Source organism: Girardinichthys multiradiatus, chromosome 9 (assembly GCF_021462225.1).
Source record: "Girardinichthys multiradiatus isolate DD_20200921_A chromosome 9, DD_fGirMul_XY1, whole genome shotgun sequence".
NCBI classification, from domain to species: Eukaryota; Metazoa; Chordata; class Actinopteri; order Cyprinodontiformes; family Goodeidae; genus Girardinichthys; species Girardinichthys multiradiatus.
The window spans coordinates 9568724-9586165 of NC_061802.1; the positions used below are offsets into that span (position 1 = coordinate 9568724).

Sequence of the window (17442 nt, forward strand, 5' to 3'; positions counted from 1 at the left end):
AGATTCCTCATGCACAATACAAGCAAAACACATTTCAGCTAAGGGAGCTTCAAATTTGAGTCAAAGCTCTATGCAAAGTCTGTCCGACTATAGGCTTAATGACCTGACAATATAAACTGGAAATCAACCTAAATCCTTAATTTACAAGTAAATTAACAATCCATCTGCCCAATGCAATGGAGATACTGGACTGCCGCTTAACTTACTGTACCTGCAACAATACGAAACCAACCGGTAACCAGCTGCTCAGCCATTTACTTCTTTCTCTGTTGGTGCTCTGCTCTTTTGACGGTCTGAGAAGGAAGATGAACGACTGAAGCATTAATTTGCTGAAAATGAGAGGACGAAAAATAGAATAAGTACAGACTGAAGACAAAGAAGCTAAGAAGATAAACCTGTGTGCTGCAGCTCGCAGCAGCACCTGTACTCACAACTGATTGTGCACTGCGAAAGGCTTTAACGCAACCTGTGGAGAATAGCAATGTGCGACAGCAGGCTAGGAGTTCAAACTTGTCAGCCACTGAAGGGCATTCCTTTGGTGAAGTAACTATGAATGGCTTTGTTCACTAAATATACAGATATTTGTTTCTTCTGTTTTATCATTTACATTTCCTTCATTTCGTATATATATTTAAATAGGATAAAAACAGAGAACAGGTATTTGGTCTTGGTAAAGAAAATATCTAGAGCAGTTAATGGATTACTAGGTTTAGATATCTGGTATCAGTATTTAAAGCATTCATGATCAAATTCAGGAGCTCAATTAGAATCAGTCAATGAAAAATCATAAAATAACACTGGTTTCTGAACGTGTTCCGCTTTTTTGCTCTGGTAAATATAGTTGTGAATAAAGTAGGACATATAAATATATATGGATATTTAATATCAAATTCAAACAAACAACAACCCAGATAAAATAATTTTAAAACTTTTTTTAAAATCTAAATAAAAATGCAATTACTGGGAAGAAATAAATTATAAATAAATAAATCCCACATTTATCCCACATTTATTCCCACCTAAAATAGATACAATTATACACAGGCACATCACATTAGTTGCACATAAATAGAGCATCATTACTCAGCATTTTGCAGAGGTCTGCTCTTTAAACCTCAGACATTTAGTTTGGTGTGCTCCTGACTGTTTAAGTGAGACTGAACACCATGGTAAGACCGAACAAACTACAGCAGAACTGGACCCAAAACATACCAGTCAAAACCCACCAAGCACTGGCTGATAATTAAGAATTGGAAAGATCTGGAACAAATTGAAGCCCAGATCTTGATTTCATTGAGAGGCTGTGGGGTAAATTGAAACAGGCTGTATGTGCAAGAAAACTCCTCAAACATCTCACAGTTAAAGGTGAGGAGTGCAGCAAAATTTCCTCAGACTGATGTCCAGTAGCTACAAGAAGCGTCTCACTGAAGTTATTTCAACTAAATGGGTTAAGACTTGCTTTTAAAGGGTAGGGAGTCTTAACTTTTTCCTCAACCAGAAAACACATTATTGTTGATTCATTGTTGTTCTTTAAGTGCAATTAAATGTTTTTCCAGAGATAAATAAAAATAAGATTAGCTATCAGTATGTGAACATTGGTTTGTAAAGAACTGAATACTTAGTAGGGTGTCCGAATGTTTTCACATAAAATATTTTAAACCTGTTCCACAGCCTATGAAAGATTTTACTTGGCACAACTTAAACAAAATATGCTGTTTCCTAGACATAAATTTGATATTTACCAAAACACCTGAGATGCAATTTCCTGAAAGATGTGCACAAAATAAAAATGTGATATAATACTGCCACTTCATAAGTGCAGCAGTCACATTTACTAGTTAAATGTATGGACATGCATTAAACCCCCTTTAAAAACTAAATGACAAGCAACTGGCGCCATCTGCTGATAATTTAAAAGAAGTGTTTTCTTCGAATTTAAAATATAATTTGTATGCATGTTTACACCTACTGGTCCCAAAATTACAACAGATGAAATGATTTTCCAGAAATTAGACACACATTAAAAGCACAGTTGTGGTTAACGGAGACCACGTCATATAGCTTAATTTAACCACATTAATTCCTTCAAAAATCATAAGGTCAAAGAGTTGGAATTTATTCAGAATATCTAACAACAGTATAAAAAAACAAGAAAGCAATTGAATTAAAATACTTTAAAACGAATTAGCGATGTAAAAGCTGCTTTAATTGGCAGCATAATATAATATAATATAATATAATATAATATACTCGTACTCGTACTCGTCGTCTTCCGCTTTATCTGGGACCGAATTTAAAATATAATTTGTATGCATGTTTACACCTACTGGTCCCAAAATTACAACAGATGAAATGATTTTCCAGAAATTAGACACACATTAAAAGCACAGTTGTGGTTAACGGAGACCACGTCATATAGCTTAATTTAACCACATTAATTCCTTCAAAAATCATAAGGTCAAAGAGTTGGAATTTATTCAGAATATCTAACAACAGTATAAAAAAACAAGAAAGCAATTGAATTAAAATACTTTAAAACGAATTAGCGATGTAAAAGCTGCTTTAATTGGCAGCATAATATAATATAATATAATATAATATAATATACTCGTACTCGTACTCGTCGTCTTCCGCTTTATCTGGGACCGGGTCGCGGGGGCAGCAGACTCAGCAGAGACGCCCAGACGTCCCTCTCCCCAGATACCTCCTCCGGCTCCTCTGGGGGGAGCCCAAGGCGTTCCCAGGCCAGCCAAGAGACATAGTCCCACCAGCGTGTCCTGGGCCGTCCCCCGGGCCTCCTCCCGGTGGGACATGCCTGGAACACTTCCCAAGGAAGGCGTCCAGGAGGCATCCGGTATAGATGCCCGAGCCACCTCAACTGGCTCCTCTCGATGTGGAGGAGCAGCAGCTCTACTCCGAGCCCCTCCCGGATGGCCGAGCTCCTCACCCTATCTCTAAGGGAGTGCCCAGACACCCTGCAGAGGAAGCTAATTTCTGCACTTGTATCCGGGATCTCGTTCTTTCGGTCATGACCCAAAGTTCATGGCCATAGGTGAGGGTAGGAACGTAGACCGACCGGTAAATTGAGAGCTTTGCTTTTTGGCTCAGCTCTCTCTTCACCACAACAGACCGGCACAGCGCCCCCATTACTGTGGCAGCCGCACCGATCTGTCTGTCGATCTCCCGCTCCATTCTTCCCTCACTCGTGAACAAGACCCAGAGATACTTAAACTCCTCCACTTGAGGCAGGAACTCCCCTCCAACCTGAAGAGGACAAGCCACCCTTTTCCGGTCGAGAACCATGGCCTCGGACTTGGAGGAGCTGATCTTCATCCCAGCCGCTTCACACTCGGCTGCGAACCGCCCCAGTGCATGCTGTAGGTCTTGGCAAGAGGGGGCCAGCAGGACCACGTCATCTGCAAAAAGAAGAGACGAAATCCACTGGTCCCCAAACCAGACCCCCTCCGGCCCTCGGCTGCGCCTAGAAATCCTGTCCATAAAAGTTATGAACAGGACCGGTGACAAAAGGCAGCCCTGCCGGAGTCCAACATGCACCGGGAACAGGTCTGACTTAGTGCCGGCAATGCAAACCAAACTCCTGCTCCGCTTGTACAGAGACCGGATGGCCCCTAATAAAGGGACCCCGATTCCATACTCCTGGAGCACCCCCCACAGGGCATCATGAGGGACACAGTCGAATGCCTTCTCCAGGTCCACAAAACACATGTGGACCGGTTGGGCAAACTCCCATGAACCCTCGAGTACCCTGTAGAGGGTATAGAGCTGGTCCAGTGTCCCACGGCCGGGACGGAAACCACACTGCTCCTCCTGAAGCCGGGGTCCGACTATCGGCCGGACTCTCCTCTCCAATACCCTGGCGTAGGCCTTACCAGGGAGGCTGAGGAGTGTGATCCCCCTGTAGTTGGAACACACCCTCCGGTCACCCTTCTTATGAAGGGGGACCACCACCCCAGTCTGGCAATCCAAAGGCACTGTCCCCATCCACCACGCAATGTTGAAGAGTCGTGTCAACCATGACAGCCCCACAACATCCAAAGACTTGAGGTACTCAGGGCGGATCTCATCCAACCCTGAAGCCCTGCCACCGCGGAGCTTTTTAACCACCTCGGTGACTTCAGCCTGGGTGATGAAAGAGTCCAACCCCGAATCCCCAGCCTCTGCTTCCACCAGGGAATGCGTGATGGCAAGATTGAGGAGATCCTCGAAGTACTCCTTCCACTGGCCGATAATGTCCCCAGTCGAGGTCAGCAGCTCCCCATCCCCACTGTAAACAGTGTTGGCGACGCACTGCTTCCCCCTCCTGAGGCGCCGGACGGTTTGCCAGAACCGCTTCGGGGCCAACCGGTAGTCCTTCACCATGACCTCACCGAACTCCTCCCAGGTCCGAGTTTTTGCCTCTGCCGCCACGCGGGCCGCGGCACGCTTGGCCTCACGGTATCCATCAGCCGCCTCAGGAGTCCCACAAGCCAACCACAGCCGATAGGACTCCTTCTTCAGCTTGACAGCGTTCCTTACTGCCGGTGTCCACCACTGGGTTCGGGGATTGCCGTCGCGACAGACACCGCATACCTTACGGCCGCAGCTACAGGCAGCAGCATCGACAATAGATGCGGAGAACATGGTCCACTCGGACTCTATGTCTCCAACATCCCTCGGCATCTGGTCAAAGCTCTCCCGGAGGTGAGAGTGGAATACATCCCTGGCCAAGGGGTCCGCCAGACGTTCCCAGCAGACCCTCACTATGCGCTTGGGCCTGCCAAGTCTGTCCGGCTTTCTCCTCCCCCAGCGGATCCAACTCACCACCAGGTGGTGATCAGTAGAGAGCTCAGCCCCTCTCTTCACTCAAGTGTCCAAAACATGCGGCCGAAGGTCTGATGATACGACACCAAAGTCGATCATTGACCTCCTGCCTAGGGTATCCTGGTGCCAAGTGCACTGATGGACAGCCTTATGTTTGAACATGGTGTTCATTATGGACAATCCGTGACTAGTACAGAAGTCCAATAACAAAACGCTGCTCGGATTCAAATCGGGGAGGCCTCTCCAGGTGTCACTGTCATTTCCCACGTGGGCGTTGACGTCCGCCAGCAGAATAATGGAGTCCCCAGGAGGGGCACTATCCAGCACCCCCGACAGGGACGCCAAGAAGGCCCGTAGGCTGAAATGATAGTCAGAGACCTCTCCCCAACCCGAAGGCGCAGGGATGCGACCCTCTCATCCACTGGGGTAAACCCCAATACGAGACGACTGAGCTGGGGGGCGACAAGCAAACCCACCCCAGCCCGCCGCCTCTCCCCGTGGGCCACTCCAGAGTAGAAGAGAGTCCAGCCCCTCTCGAGGAAATGGGTTCCAGAGCCCACGCTGTGCATGGAGGCGAGCCCGACTATTTCTAGTCGATATCTCTCGACCTCCCGCACCAGCTCAGGCTCCTTCCCCCCCAGCGAGGTGACATTCCACGTCCCTAGAGCCAGCCTAAGCATCCGGGGATCAGGCCGCTGAGGTCTCCACCTTGGTCCGCCGCCCAATCCTCTTTGCACCAGTCCCTCACGGTTCCCCCTGCAGGTGGTGGGCCCACTGGGGGATGGTCTGGCGTCTCTCGTTCGGGCTTTGCCCGGCCGGGTCCCGCGAGGAGCAACCCAGCCACCAGGCGTTCTCCGACGAGTCCCGACCCCAGGCCTGGCTCCAGGGTGGGACCCCGGCTCCGCCGTACCGGGCGACGTCACGTGTCTCGATTTTGTAGTTGTCATGAGGGGTTCTTGAACCGCTCTTTGTCTGACCCGTCGCCTAGAGCCTGTTTGCCATGGGAGACCCTACCAGGGGCATTTAAGCCCCAGACAACATAGCCTCTAGGGTCATTCGAGCACACAAACCCCTCCACCACGTTAAGGTGGCCGTTCAAGGAGGGGTAATATGATATAATATAATATAATATAATATAATATAATATAATATAATATAATATAATATAATATAATATAATATAATATAATATAATATAAGGTTCTGGGAGAAAATAAGATACCAATGCAATATATATTTCAATCTATTTTTTCAGTATTTCCATCAAACTGCAAAATTTCAACAAATAACTTCAGCAGTATTTATTTGTTTACATAGTAAACCTGCAATGATCTTGAACAAAATGAAAATCCATTTCGGAAGTGAGTAAAAACTTTGCATGACGCATGTACGCATGCATTTGCAACATACAGATGTTGCAAATGCACCTTTTTATTATATATGTGTATATTGTACATTGTAAATATGTATATTCTGTAATGCAAAAACAAAACCAAAGAGCAAAGTGTACCGGAGTCAAATTCCTTGTTTGTATGTACGAAAATGGCAATAAAGCTGATTCTGATTGTGATTTAAAATGGGATCTTTAAAACAGGTTCCTGTAAATATAATGTAAGAGAATGGGATATGGAGGATAACTGAAAGATTAAACTCTCAGCTTGGTAGCTGCAGTGACTTCAGGTGCCCATGTCCTTATTTAGTTAAAACGCTCCCTGCTGAGAGCAGAGGTGTCTCTTTGGCATATACACAGCCAGCACTTCAGAAAAAGAAGGACAAGAACACCATTCATTCTGACATATTACACTTCTTTCTTCCTTGATTGCATTAACAGTGTTAGGTGAGGTTTTTTTCATTACCAAAAATGTAATGTTCTTCTGTATGTCTCCCTTTTTTCCTGTTCCCTCCATTTTCTTTGCATCTGTCTTCATTCACCTCCACCCACCAACAAACACCCTCCACATCCCTCCCTCCTGACCTACTTACTCATCCTCTTAGCACACGTTTTTTGCCTGTAGGGTGTGCTGTTGTTCCAATCTGGCTATTTGTCAGAGATGCTGCTCTGCTTTTGTTTGCAGATATAAATCTATGTGTACCAGTGGCAAACTCCCAGAAGACAAATTCAACTGGGTCATCACTGGTGCTTTATGGAGACAGGTAGAAAAAAAGTAAAGCTACATTTAGCAGTATACTTGTGTTTTAATCCAGCAAGTGAGCAATCATGGAGAGAGGAGGATCTTAGGTATGTAAATTTATGACTATACGTCAAATATGTTCTAGTTAAATCTTCAACTTCCATACAAAACAAAGCAGCTGCTCTTCCAATAATAGCAAGAGCTGTTACCAATGTATTTTCTTGGTCAAACAAGTAAAAGGAAAAGTAAGGACAATTCTTATTGTATCCATTAAAAATCAAAGTACCAATTTTTGATGATATAAATGTTCAAATCTGAGACTATAGGTGATGTTGATTTGTTTCCCTGTTTGTGATATTATGCCTTTTTGCCAGTCTGTATTATGTGGGAATACTGAGAGTATAACAAGGTAGTAGCTTCTGAACCATAGCTTTAAAATAGGGTTTTCTTAATACAAGTGAGGTGCACGGCTAATTTAGTTTTTACATCTTGGGTTTCCATGTTTTTCACAACTGGAAATATTCCCAAACTGTTGAATTTGTCTTTTCTGTAAGTGAGGGGAAAGTGTAGGAACCTTCTTTTTAGCAAACTGACTGGCAGTGCACAGCAACAGGTGGAGGAGGGGCAGAACTGTATTAATCAAAGTTCTTTACAACCTCAGAAAACTCTGCCCTCCATGACACTTTTTCTGGTACCTCATTTAAAGAATTCGATACCATTTGATACCGAATTTTGATTTTGAAATCACAACTTTTTAAGATCATGGAATATCTTGAAAACATCCCATGTCTGTACTTGACCAAAGGTCAGTAACCTAGATGATACCAGCACTATTTCACTTTTTACACATGTGTTTTCCAACTGAAGTCAACTGCCAACAAAGTTTTACTGATAAGACACCACAAAACAAAAACGTCATCTCTATGCAGGGATTTCCTTGAGCTCATGGTGCAACTGTCACGTCCCAAATCCTCATGCCATTTCCTGCAGGGTGTTAAAAAAGAGAAAGAAAAATGTCTGCAAACCTACAACCCACTCCGTCACTCCCCACAGTCAAAGTGCTCTGATGAAGGATGATGATTAGGCTGCAGACATTAAATGTACACAAACACTCACCCGCCGAAGAGTCAGCGGTGAGTGCACTCAAATCATAACATTTTCCTCAACGGCAGAGGAACGGCATGTAGATAAGGCATGTGAATTGCAGGGTGCAGCATAGTGTGCCTACGTGCAATCCAGCCACACATGACCTCTCTGTGTGTGCCACCATGCAGACACATTTCTTCGTCATTATCCCACTTGCTGCCCTGTCTAGGTGCGCAGAAACATTTACCAGACAAACACACACACACCCCAGCAGCCATCAAGTCTTTTTGTGAAATTAGCCTCCACTTTCTGATTGCCTGATGATGCAGAGTAGGCCGAGTGCAGATTCATTGGAAACTTTGTCTCATTTGTTCTGGGCCAACCACAGTAAATAAATTCTAGCTTCACATTCTTAATGAGAGATGCTAGATTTATAAAAAAAATTTTCATGTCAAAATTCAAAACCTTTCCTAAATCAAATGTTTCAGCACATTTTTTTAAGAATAAATACAAAAGTTGGATTGAGGACAGATACTGTGCCTTGCAAAAGTATTCACAACCATTAAACATTTCTGCATTCTGTTTCATTTTAACCACAATCTTCATGTCTTTTATTGGGATGTTATGTGATGCACCAACAAAAGGGAGTGCATATTTGTAAAGTTGGATAAAAATAATACAGGTTTAGGAAAATTTTTAAAGATAAAAATCTGAAAAGAGTCCATCAGTGTGAAATGTATACTTTAAATACAGCTGTATGAAGACATCAGAGGCTTTTTATTATTATCATTATTATTATTAGTGAACAAACAGCATCATGAAGACCATGGTAAGACCGAAGAAGCTGAGGAACTCCATAGCTCAGGTGTAAGAATCTCATCACAGGAGAAAACTCTGAAGACAAGAACGTTTTCATTGACTGATTTCATACATTTTTACTGATTAGGTTTTTATTCTAATTCCCTTCAAGCAAAATCTCATTGCAAAGACATGTAGAAGATGATGGAAGATGTGCAACATGCTAATCAAGAGGCCCATTTGCATTGCTTGTAGTGAGCCCCAGGCTTTGTAAAGCCTAGGTCACATTAACAGGTCGGGCTTTACTTTCATGTAAATGGTCTTACTCTGGAGATGGTCTTTTCAGCTTTCCCTGAGATTTGTTAAAGAGGCGGGGTTGTGTGCAGCAAGGCATGGCACCAGCAGCTGCAGTAAAGGGGCAGGGTTCTATACAAATTAATTGTTTTCATACCATTAATTTGTCTAAATAGCAGTTTTAAGATGTTTTAAGCGATAAAGTAGACCTCAAAATTTCATCTGTGCAGTCATTTCATCCAGAATGTCAGGGTTCGACATTTTGGACTCTGTTTGGTTTTGTGTTTGTTTTGCTTTTCAGTTGGGTATCTTTATTCTTTGGCCTTAGTAGTTTTGTTTGTTTGTTCCTCCAGTTAATTTGATGTTAGTTTTGTTCTCTCTCCTGCCTCCTAGTGTTTGTTGTTTTCTTCCCCTCGCTCTTAGTTCCTTTAGTGGTGGCTTTCTTATTACTTAGTATAGCTTTCTCTTGATGATTATGATTATTATTAGTAGTATTATTGTTATCATAGTTCTCCAGCTGAGTTCCCCTAGTTTATCTCTATTCTCCAGTCCCTCTTTATAGGTTAGCTTCAGTTGTTGTTTATGTTTTGTTTACATTTATTCTAAACCTCGCTTTCTCTGCTTACTTCTCAATTAGTTCAGTCAGTGTTGGTTTAGGTTTGTTTACTTTTATAGTTAGGGTTTCTTTATGGTTTCTTTTGTTGTTCTTATTTATCTTTGTCTATAGTTTTGCTTAGGTTTGTTCACTGTATTGTTTGTTAGTCCCTTCTACCATGCTTTAGTCCTTTTATTAGTTTCACCTGTTCCTTCAGCCTCCCTGCTTCCATGTCACACCTGTTCCTAGTTCTTTTGATTACCTGCCCTTTGTTACCTTCTGTATATTAGTTAGTCTAGTTTCTTTGTTCGTTGCTGGTTCCTTCCGTTCACTACCCCTGATTATGTTCAGTTTGTACTACGCTCCTGCTCTGGAAATTCATGTAAGTTTTTGGCTCAACTCATGTTAATTCCTGCAGTGAGTATGCTACGTTTTTGGATAACCTTTGAATAAAGATGAAGCCTGCCATGAACATGCTGCTGCCCAGCTCTTGTCTGCACTTTGGTCCACATCAGCCCCAGAACGTGACAGAATGTGCATTTTGTTTTTTCAGAGCAACAGAGCTCTGCTTACAGGCTGGTCTTGCTGCTAAGCTAAGCTAAGCTAACCAGGCAGCTAGATTATGACTTCCCCACTAACCACTGCCTGATCTCGGCCCGGCTCTCTGGGATTTCCTACCACCTCTTATTTGTTGGTGGCGGCTGAAAGTGAATATAAAGCGTTTAGTAGGTATGTGGTGAATAACTGCAAGTACCAGAAAATAAAACGGAATATTTTTCTCCCAACATTTGGGACATTTTAAGTTATTGTGGGCATTAATTATAAACTGTTTTGGCACAGCTCTTTAAGACAAATATTTTAATGCAGTGGTGATGATTAGAGCTCTTAAAATTTTCCATTTACATGAAAAATACATATTTTTATTCACGTGAACCTAACTTAGTGGAGTATGAACTCTTTACTATTTTTTATTTTTTATAGCTTTATGCAAATGGCTCTGCAGAAGAGACCACAGTTCCCAGTGACCCTGTCAACGTCTACTTCACTGTCTACGCATCTTCTACTTTATATACATTTTCTGTATTTATATGATATGAGTCTATTATTAATCAGTTGACCAAATATGGAGTAATGCCATCTGCTGGAATGAAGGTTTAGTACCGTTTTCTTCACAACTTCCCCGTACGTCACTGAGCTGATTTAAATAAACGGTATGGGGCCTCTCTCGGCAGTGGAAAAAGAAAGTACAGAATTCCCTGGGATTCCTATTAACCGGGTAAAACAAATCCTGCGGCTTTAAATCTTGGGGCTTTCTGTGGAAAAGGGGCTAAATACACTAACCAAGCCTGACTTTCAACATTATTGTTAAGGTTAGTTAGGACAGGAAAACCCAGCAAGAACAGTCAAAATTTAACCTTTTTATTGGGTTAAATAAGGACAATATCTAGCCAACCTGAAATTACCCAGAAAAAAGATATCTGTTGACGTCCAGTGTTTAAAAAGAGTAGTCAACCATGGCTGTGGTCGCCTCAGGACAAAAAGAAGATCAAGTCGAAACGTCAACTGTAAAACTGCATTATAGATTTCCCACAGTATTCATTCCCTGTTGCACCAGTTTGAAAGGAAACACCGTTAAACTCTGACTATTCCCTGACCTCAAACGCCATCCAGATTCAGGGCCATGTTACACCCTGTGAAATCCCTGTTCTCCCCTCTAGCCTCGGATCACAGGATGGAAAAGATGAGCTCATCTCTCTGATACTTCGCCAGTCTGTTCTGTGGTCTTGCTAATGGTCTCCAGCATGTCAACACCAGTCCAATATGCCCCTCTTACTCACACCAATTACCATTTCCACTCAGGGCCAGTGCCTAAATAAACACACACTAGACTTGCTTTACAATCAGCTTATACCTATAAACAGAGGGGATGTTTAAATTAGGTTGCTCCCGTGAGTACTATACTTTGCTTCGACAGGCAGACTAACTTGACAGAATGGAGCCAAATGATCCCTCTGCAGAGTTTTAAAGGAGTTATCTTAAATACGCAATGTTACTTTTATATGTAATGCAAATTGAAAAGACAAATCATTAAAATTGTGATTTTGAGTTTTTTTTGGTGGTAATTCCCAAGAAGAGGATGGTTAAACAACACCCCTGCCTAAAATTGATGTGAAAACAGAAAAAGCTCATTCAGTCTAATACAAATGTTTGAGATAAAATAAAAAAGAAATAACTTCTACGCCTGGTTTCTGGCTCTCTAGAGCTTGTTCTGGACACCCACGAAAATGCTGCTAATATAGGTTATGTGCATGAGTAGAAACTGGCACATTAAAAGCAGTCCACACAGGCCTCCCTATGACGCATTTAACAAGTCCTATTTTTCATACGGCTTCTTAAAATAGGAGTATCGTTTTAAAACTCTTGGGTTTAACAGCTCGTCAGAGCATACAGAGAAGAATAAACCTGCCTTCTGATCTGATAAAAGGTCATGAGACAGACTTGTGTCAGGATGCTGGAATTTTAAGTACAAAAATGGCAAATGATCACAGCGGTGTTCCTCTACTCCCACCTCTACACATATCCTGAGTCACCTATAAACAAGAGTAAAATCTGTGACATTGGAGGAATCTCCTTTTGCATTATAAGAAAAATTGATTTTATAATATGTTAATGAGTGGTAGAGATGAGGCAATTGTGTATTTAATCCTGTCTTTAAAAGCAGAATTTTATTCAATAAACAACGAGGAACGGCGGGCTCTGGTGCTGAAAGCTGCACCAAATAAGTTGCTGGAGCTGCTGCTGCTGTCAAGGGAGAGTTTAATTATTTTATTTATGTTTAAACGTAACCTCCTTTTGAGTTCTTTGTCTCTGTAAATTCATTCCACTTTTAGTTTTACTTTATAGTGATTTTAAATAATTGTCTTCTCCTCAAAAACTTCTAAAATACTTATCTTTATAAAATGTGAATTTTAGTTACTTTTACTACTTTTTTCCATCAAGACTAATACAATAATTAATCTTATTTCCTCAGTCCCTTAAACAGGTTAAAACACTGTCACTGCTGTAAAATAAAAGAAAAACTATTTCTTAAACAGCATGGAAGTTTACCAGTCCACAACTATGAGCTCGGTCCAATCAGAAAAACATGCCAATAAATTAGAATAATATATAACTTTTTGAAAAAGGGGAACTAAAATATGGATTAATTACAGAAAGAGTGGGATATTTCAAGTTTACGTTTCTGTCAATTGTGATGTTTATGGCTTATAGCTAATGCAAAGAAGTTTCCCTTTACAATTAGAATATTAAATAAGTAAAAAAATATTTTTAGTGTAGAAATGTTATGCCGTGACCATGTTACGGTATAGACAATCATGTGGAAATTTACAGATTTGAGGGTTGTTCAGTAGACAGTCCCTCATACCTTCCACTAGAAGGGCTAGCCATCAAAACACAGCACTAAAGATGCTGGATGTTAACACAGTAGCTACTCTGTTCAAGCATCTTAATGTAAAGTTGAGTGGAAGAAAAAAAGTGTAACATAAAGAAGGTTCACAACCAACAGGAATAAATGCGGTCTTGAAAGGATTGTGATCCAGAGTCAATTTAAGAGTTTGTTCCAGAGCCCATTGTAGAAGTTGTAGACTGTGGCTGGAATGAGTACTTAAGGAGTCGCCCCACTTACGTATTCAGGACATTCTACAATTGTGGTATTTACTTGTGTTAAGTCCCTCCTGAACCAGAGACAACATCAGAAATGCCCTACGTTTGCTAAAGGTGCATAGTGGTCTCAGAGTAAGAGGGAGGAATGGAGAGGCAGAGGACCAAAGTTGCTTGAGTTTCAGTGTGAAGAGCCATATGGTGGCATTCTGCTGGGGTTGGTCTTCTGTAATTTCTCAAGTCCAACCACAGTGCAGATGTCTACCAGGCCATTTTAGAGAACACTGCCAAAAGAACCAATACCTGCTTTTATGAACATGGTATAAGTGTGCTAATACCATGTCCAGCAAATGCACCTGACCAAAACCTAAGAGGACCTATGGATTATTGTCAAGACGAGGATGAGAGACACTGTATCTGACAAGGCAGATTAGCTGAAGGCGGGTATTAAAACAACCTGGGCCTCAGTATCATCTCAGCAGTCCTACAGGCTGACTGGCTCCATGCCAGATGGAACACCTAAGTATTGACTGCATATGTTACAAGGTACATGGATATACCTTTTATTTGACCAATATCCCTGCATATTTATTGGACTTATTTAGAATTCAAAGACAATGAATTTGAATCAGTCATGAGCTAGGTTAATCAATATTAGCTGAAATCAACTCTTTAATTATATCTCATGAATCTATATAACAGAAGTTTAAATGTACTGAGATGCACCTGCAGGAACATGTTTCGCGCTGTCTCACTCATCGTTGAATGTTTTCACAGGAACTCCCAGGTGTCAAATAATAAAACAGAAAGCCTCAAATCACCCACACTCATACAGCTCACCCAAATCCCTCGCCAACACTTCCGGTGAATTTTTATTCTTAAAAAAAATAACAATTCATGTTGCACATACGCACAAATACTAGATAATTCATTAAATCCATTTCCGCAGAGTTTATAACATTCATTTCAAAAATATTTCACTCAGATGGGACTGAGGGATTATTTTTAGCAAGCTCCTGTTTCACAGCTAACTAAATTTGGATCTGGCGCATCACAGTGCAGAGAGAATATATTGAACAAACACCTAAAATAGCTTCAGATCACTGACACTCTGGAAATCCTCTCTGCATTTATAGGAGAGGATAAGGCTTTGCCAGTGGTCATGTAGTTATGTGTAGAGTATTCACCCCATGTCCAATGCCTAGAAACTCTACTCTGAAAAAGTTGCTTTTGTGGGTTTTCTCAGCTCCACACAGGAAACGGGGATCAGACTTGTTCCCAGGCTGAATTCCCCAACAAAGTAAACCAAAAACTGAAACCTCATTCTCATTTCATCATGCTATTCCTTCCTGCTCCCACTGTTTTCCCAACACGAAGTTCATGAAAAGGTTACAGATAACCTTTTTTTGAACCCACTTCTCTTCAACACGAATGTTCCGATGACCTCTTGGAATTTATAGTAACATGCCACATGATACCCTCGGACTGTGCTACATTCAATATCGACAACGAGGATTTATACTATGATATCTTTCACATTTCTTTTGCTCTTCAAGTACTTTCTTCATGTGAATGTGAAAAAGACTCTCTTAATTCCGTTTTAACAAATATTTATCTGAGTTGGGGCCTTAGGTGTACCTCCATGTGAGCGATCACATGTACCAACACCTGTTCTGTTCAAGGTATAAAAAAAACAAAAACTGCAGACAATTTGCACATTCACTGAACCCAAATAAAATCAACTTCTGATGGGGTACACGATGGCCTCTGGTAGTTTGATTCAAATCTCCTCAGGCTTACACAGCTCAAATTATTCATAGGATTATTAATGCACAAACAAACGATCAATACTGTCCAGCCAAGCTGAGTTTTAACGTGCATGGAGCTTGTGGAAATAAACGTGAACAAACCAACTATTGTGTACACTGTTGGCAAAAGCATAACTGCTCATGTAAAGCAGGAACTCAACACGTGCTTGACTAGAAACTTTGCAGATTAAACTTAAACTAGTGAAAATACAAGTTAATGTCAAGAATCCTCTCTGCTGGATAATGTATAACATGAACTTAACAAAGCCGGCTTGACTGTCAAAATTAAAAAAATATATTTCTATGATACCCACATACACCAATCCATGGCACCAATGAGTCTTTTCATGTAAACATCTATGAAAAGTGAATTTTTGTCAAGTACTGCTTAACATGGAGCTTCATTACACATTATTTTATGAAGTAAACACTAACACTATGGTGCTATGCAAGCTGACAATGAAGTACATTGCCATAAGTACTTTTTTTGACAGATTGTTAGAAATAAAGGATGCAACAGGACGATGCTTTGATGAGGATTCTTTACTAACAAGGTGATTCATGTTTAACTTAATGGTAGGACATCTGAAGTAGATTTGGAAAGACCAACTTTTTTCCAGTCTCACTGAGTCACATAAATGTGAAAGACATAAATCTGTGTTACCAGAAAAAAATTCCTCTTTTCTAATTTGTTTCTGGGAAGCAGGATATTTTACTGAAGGTTTGAGAATTTTACCTAAGTCTTAAAATACACAGTTCAACCCCGGTGTGGGAAGTGCACAGTTTACCATAATAGCAAGCAAAATGCTGGAATTAGATTCAGTTTCCATTTCTACAACTGCTCTCGCGCCATAAGTGCAACAATCAAACACAAAATAATTGTCAAGAAATATTTAGATATGTGACACGTTTAAATAAATTGTAATAAATACATTGAATAAAAATGTACCAAGTATCTTTAAAAAAGTGTCAATAATTCATCATTGATAAAAAGCTTAATTCATTGTATTTATTTACCTATTTCATACTGGCAATGTTACGGTCCATCTTGAAATATGTTAAAGCGTCACTATGACCCGAAGGTCTGACTGACTGACATAAAGAATAGTTTATCCCCAGGCAAAATCATCTTGCCCATAACAGTATTCACCCTGCTTACTAATTTTAAAGAGGCACGTCTGTGGTGTAACACAGGACAATAAAATAGTTAAAATAAACTAATCTCTGAAATAATCATATATGATTTTAAGAAACAATTATTGGAAATTGAAATATTATTTTCTCCTGTTATTTAATAAAGTATTTTATAAATTAAGTATTTAATAAATTATCAAACCATCTACATAATTCTAGAAAAAAGTTTTCCAATGTATGTATTTAAAAAAATTATTTAAATCCTAACATATACAAAATGTTTTTCTAAAAGTTTTTAATAATAAGCCAAATTTAGGAATGCTAACTAACAAAATACAATGCCCACTTTGTCTTTTCCTTTGCAACATATTACTGTATACTACACTGGTTGGATAAATTGTGTCTGCAGAAATAGAAATAGGGAATTGAATAAATGTAGCATAAGTTACAATCCAATTATTTACCAATTTGCTGCTATGATGAGCATTTAAAGTGTGACAAACTGCTTCTTCTTCCCTGGGATTTTTCAAAGGTTAGTTCTTGTTTTCAACCACAAAACCAAAATAAAAATTAACTGATTTGATATGCTCACTTGAAAGCTTAGTTAGCATACGTCTTGTACAGAAACAAATTGTTTTGTTATAAAACTCTTATGAAAAATATCAAGTCAAGTCGGAGCTACAGTAATCATTTTCATCATGAAAAGTTGTCATAAATCAAATTCAAGCTAGTGTACTGATATATTTATATATACATATATATATAATATTAGCTTACCTTAAAAGTGTTTAGCTTCTATGGCAGCATGCTAACTCATCAAAGATGTTTACATTTGAACCAGAGTAGAATGCCAAAAACTGCTATTATTTTTGTTTTATTTTAATTTATTTGGTACTTAAAGATGTTTGGGAAACATTCCTGGACTTTACCTTTTACCTAAACTTTGTTTAATGTTTACTGTTTTTTCCCAGACGTTTGTAAGTCAATCAGTTCTCCCCGGAAGTGCATCTTTCTATTTCTCATTATGAAGACGACCCAGCGAGGGTACAGTGTCTGCTTTCTCTGTGAAAATAAATAAAGCATAGAGTTTAATTTTGAAATATATATTTATTTA

At 40.4% G+C, this 17442-nt stretch overlaps 1 protein-coding gene across 5 annotated transcripts in view; it reads right to left on the reverse strand.

Moving 5' to 3' along the window:
* Nucleotides 1-17242, reverse strand: part of sgip1a (SH3GL interacting endocytic adaptor 1a) — a 104321-nt gene extending 87079 nt beyond the window's left edge. For all 5 annotated transcript variants that reach the window (XM_047374794.1, XM_047374793.1, XM_047374791.1 and 2 more), the window contains exons 1-2: nucleotides 17106-17242; nucleotides 212-329 (exon numbers count right to left, since the gene is read on the reverse strand). In XM_047374794.1, coding sequence (XP_047230750.1) covers nucleotides 212-254 — 43 coding nt within the window. In that variant the 5' untranslated portion in view covers nucleotides 255-329; nucleotides 17106-17242. The remainder of the gene's footprint in view (nucleotides 1-211; nucleotides 330-17105) is intronic.
* Between the last annotated feature and the right edge of the window lie 200 nt (nucleotides 17243-17442).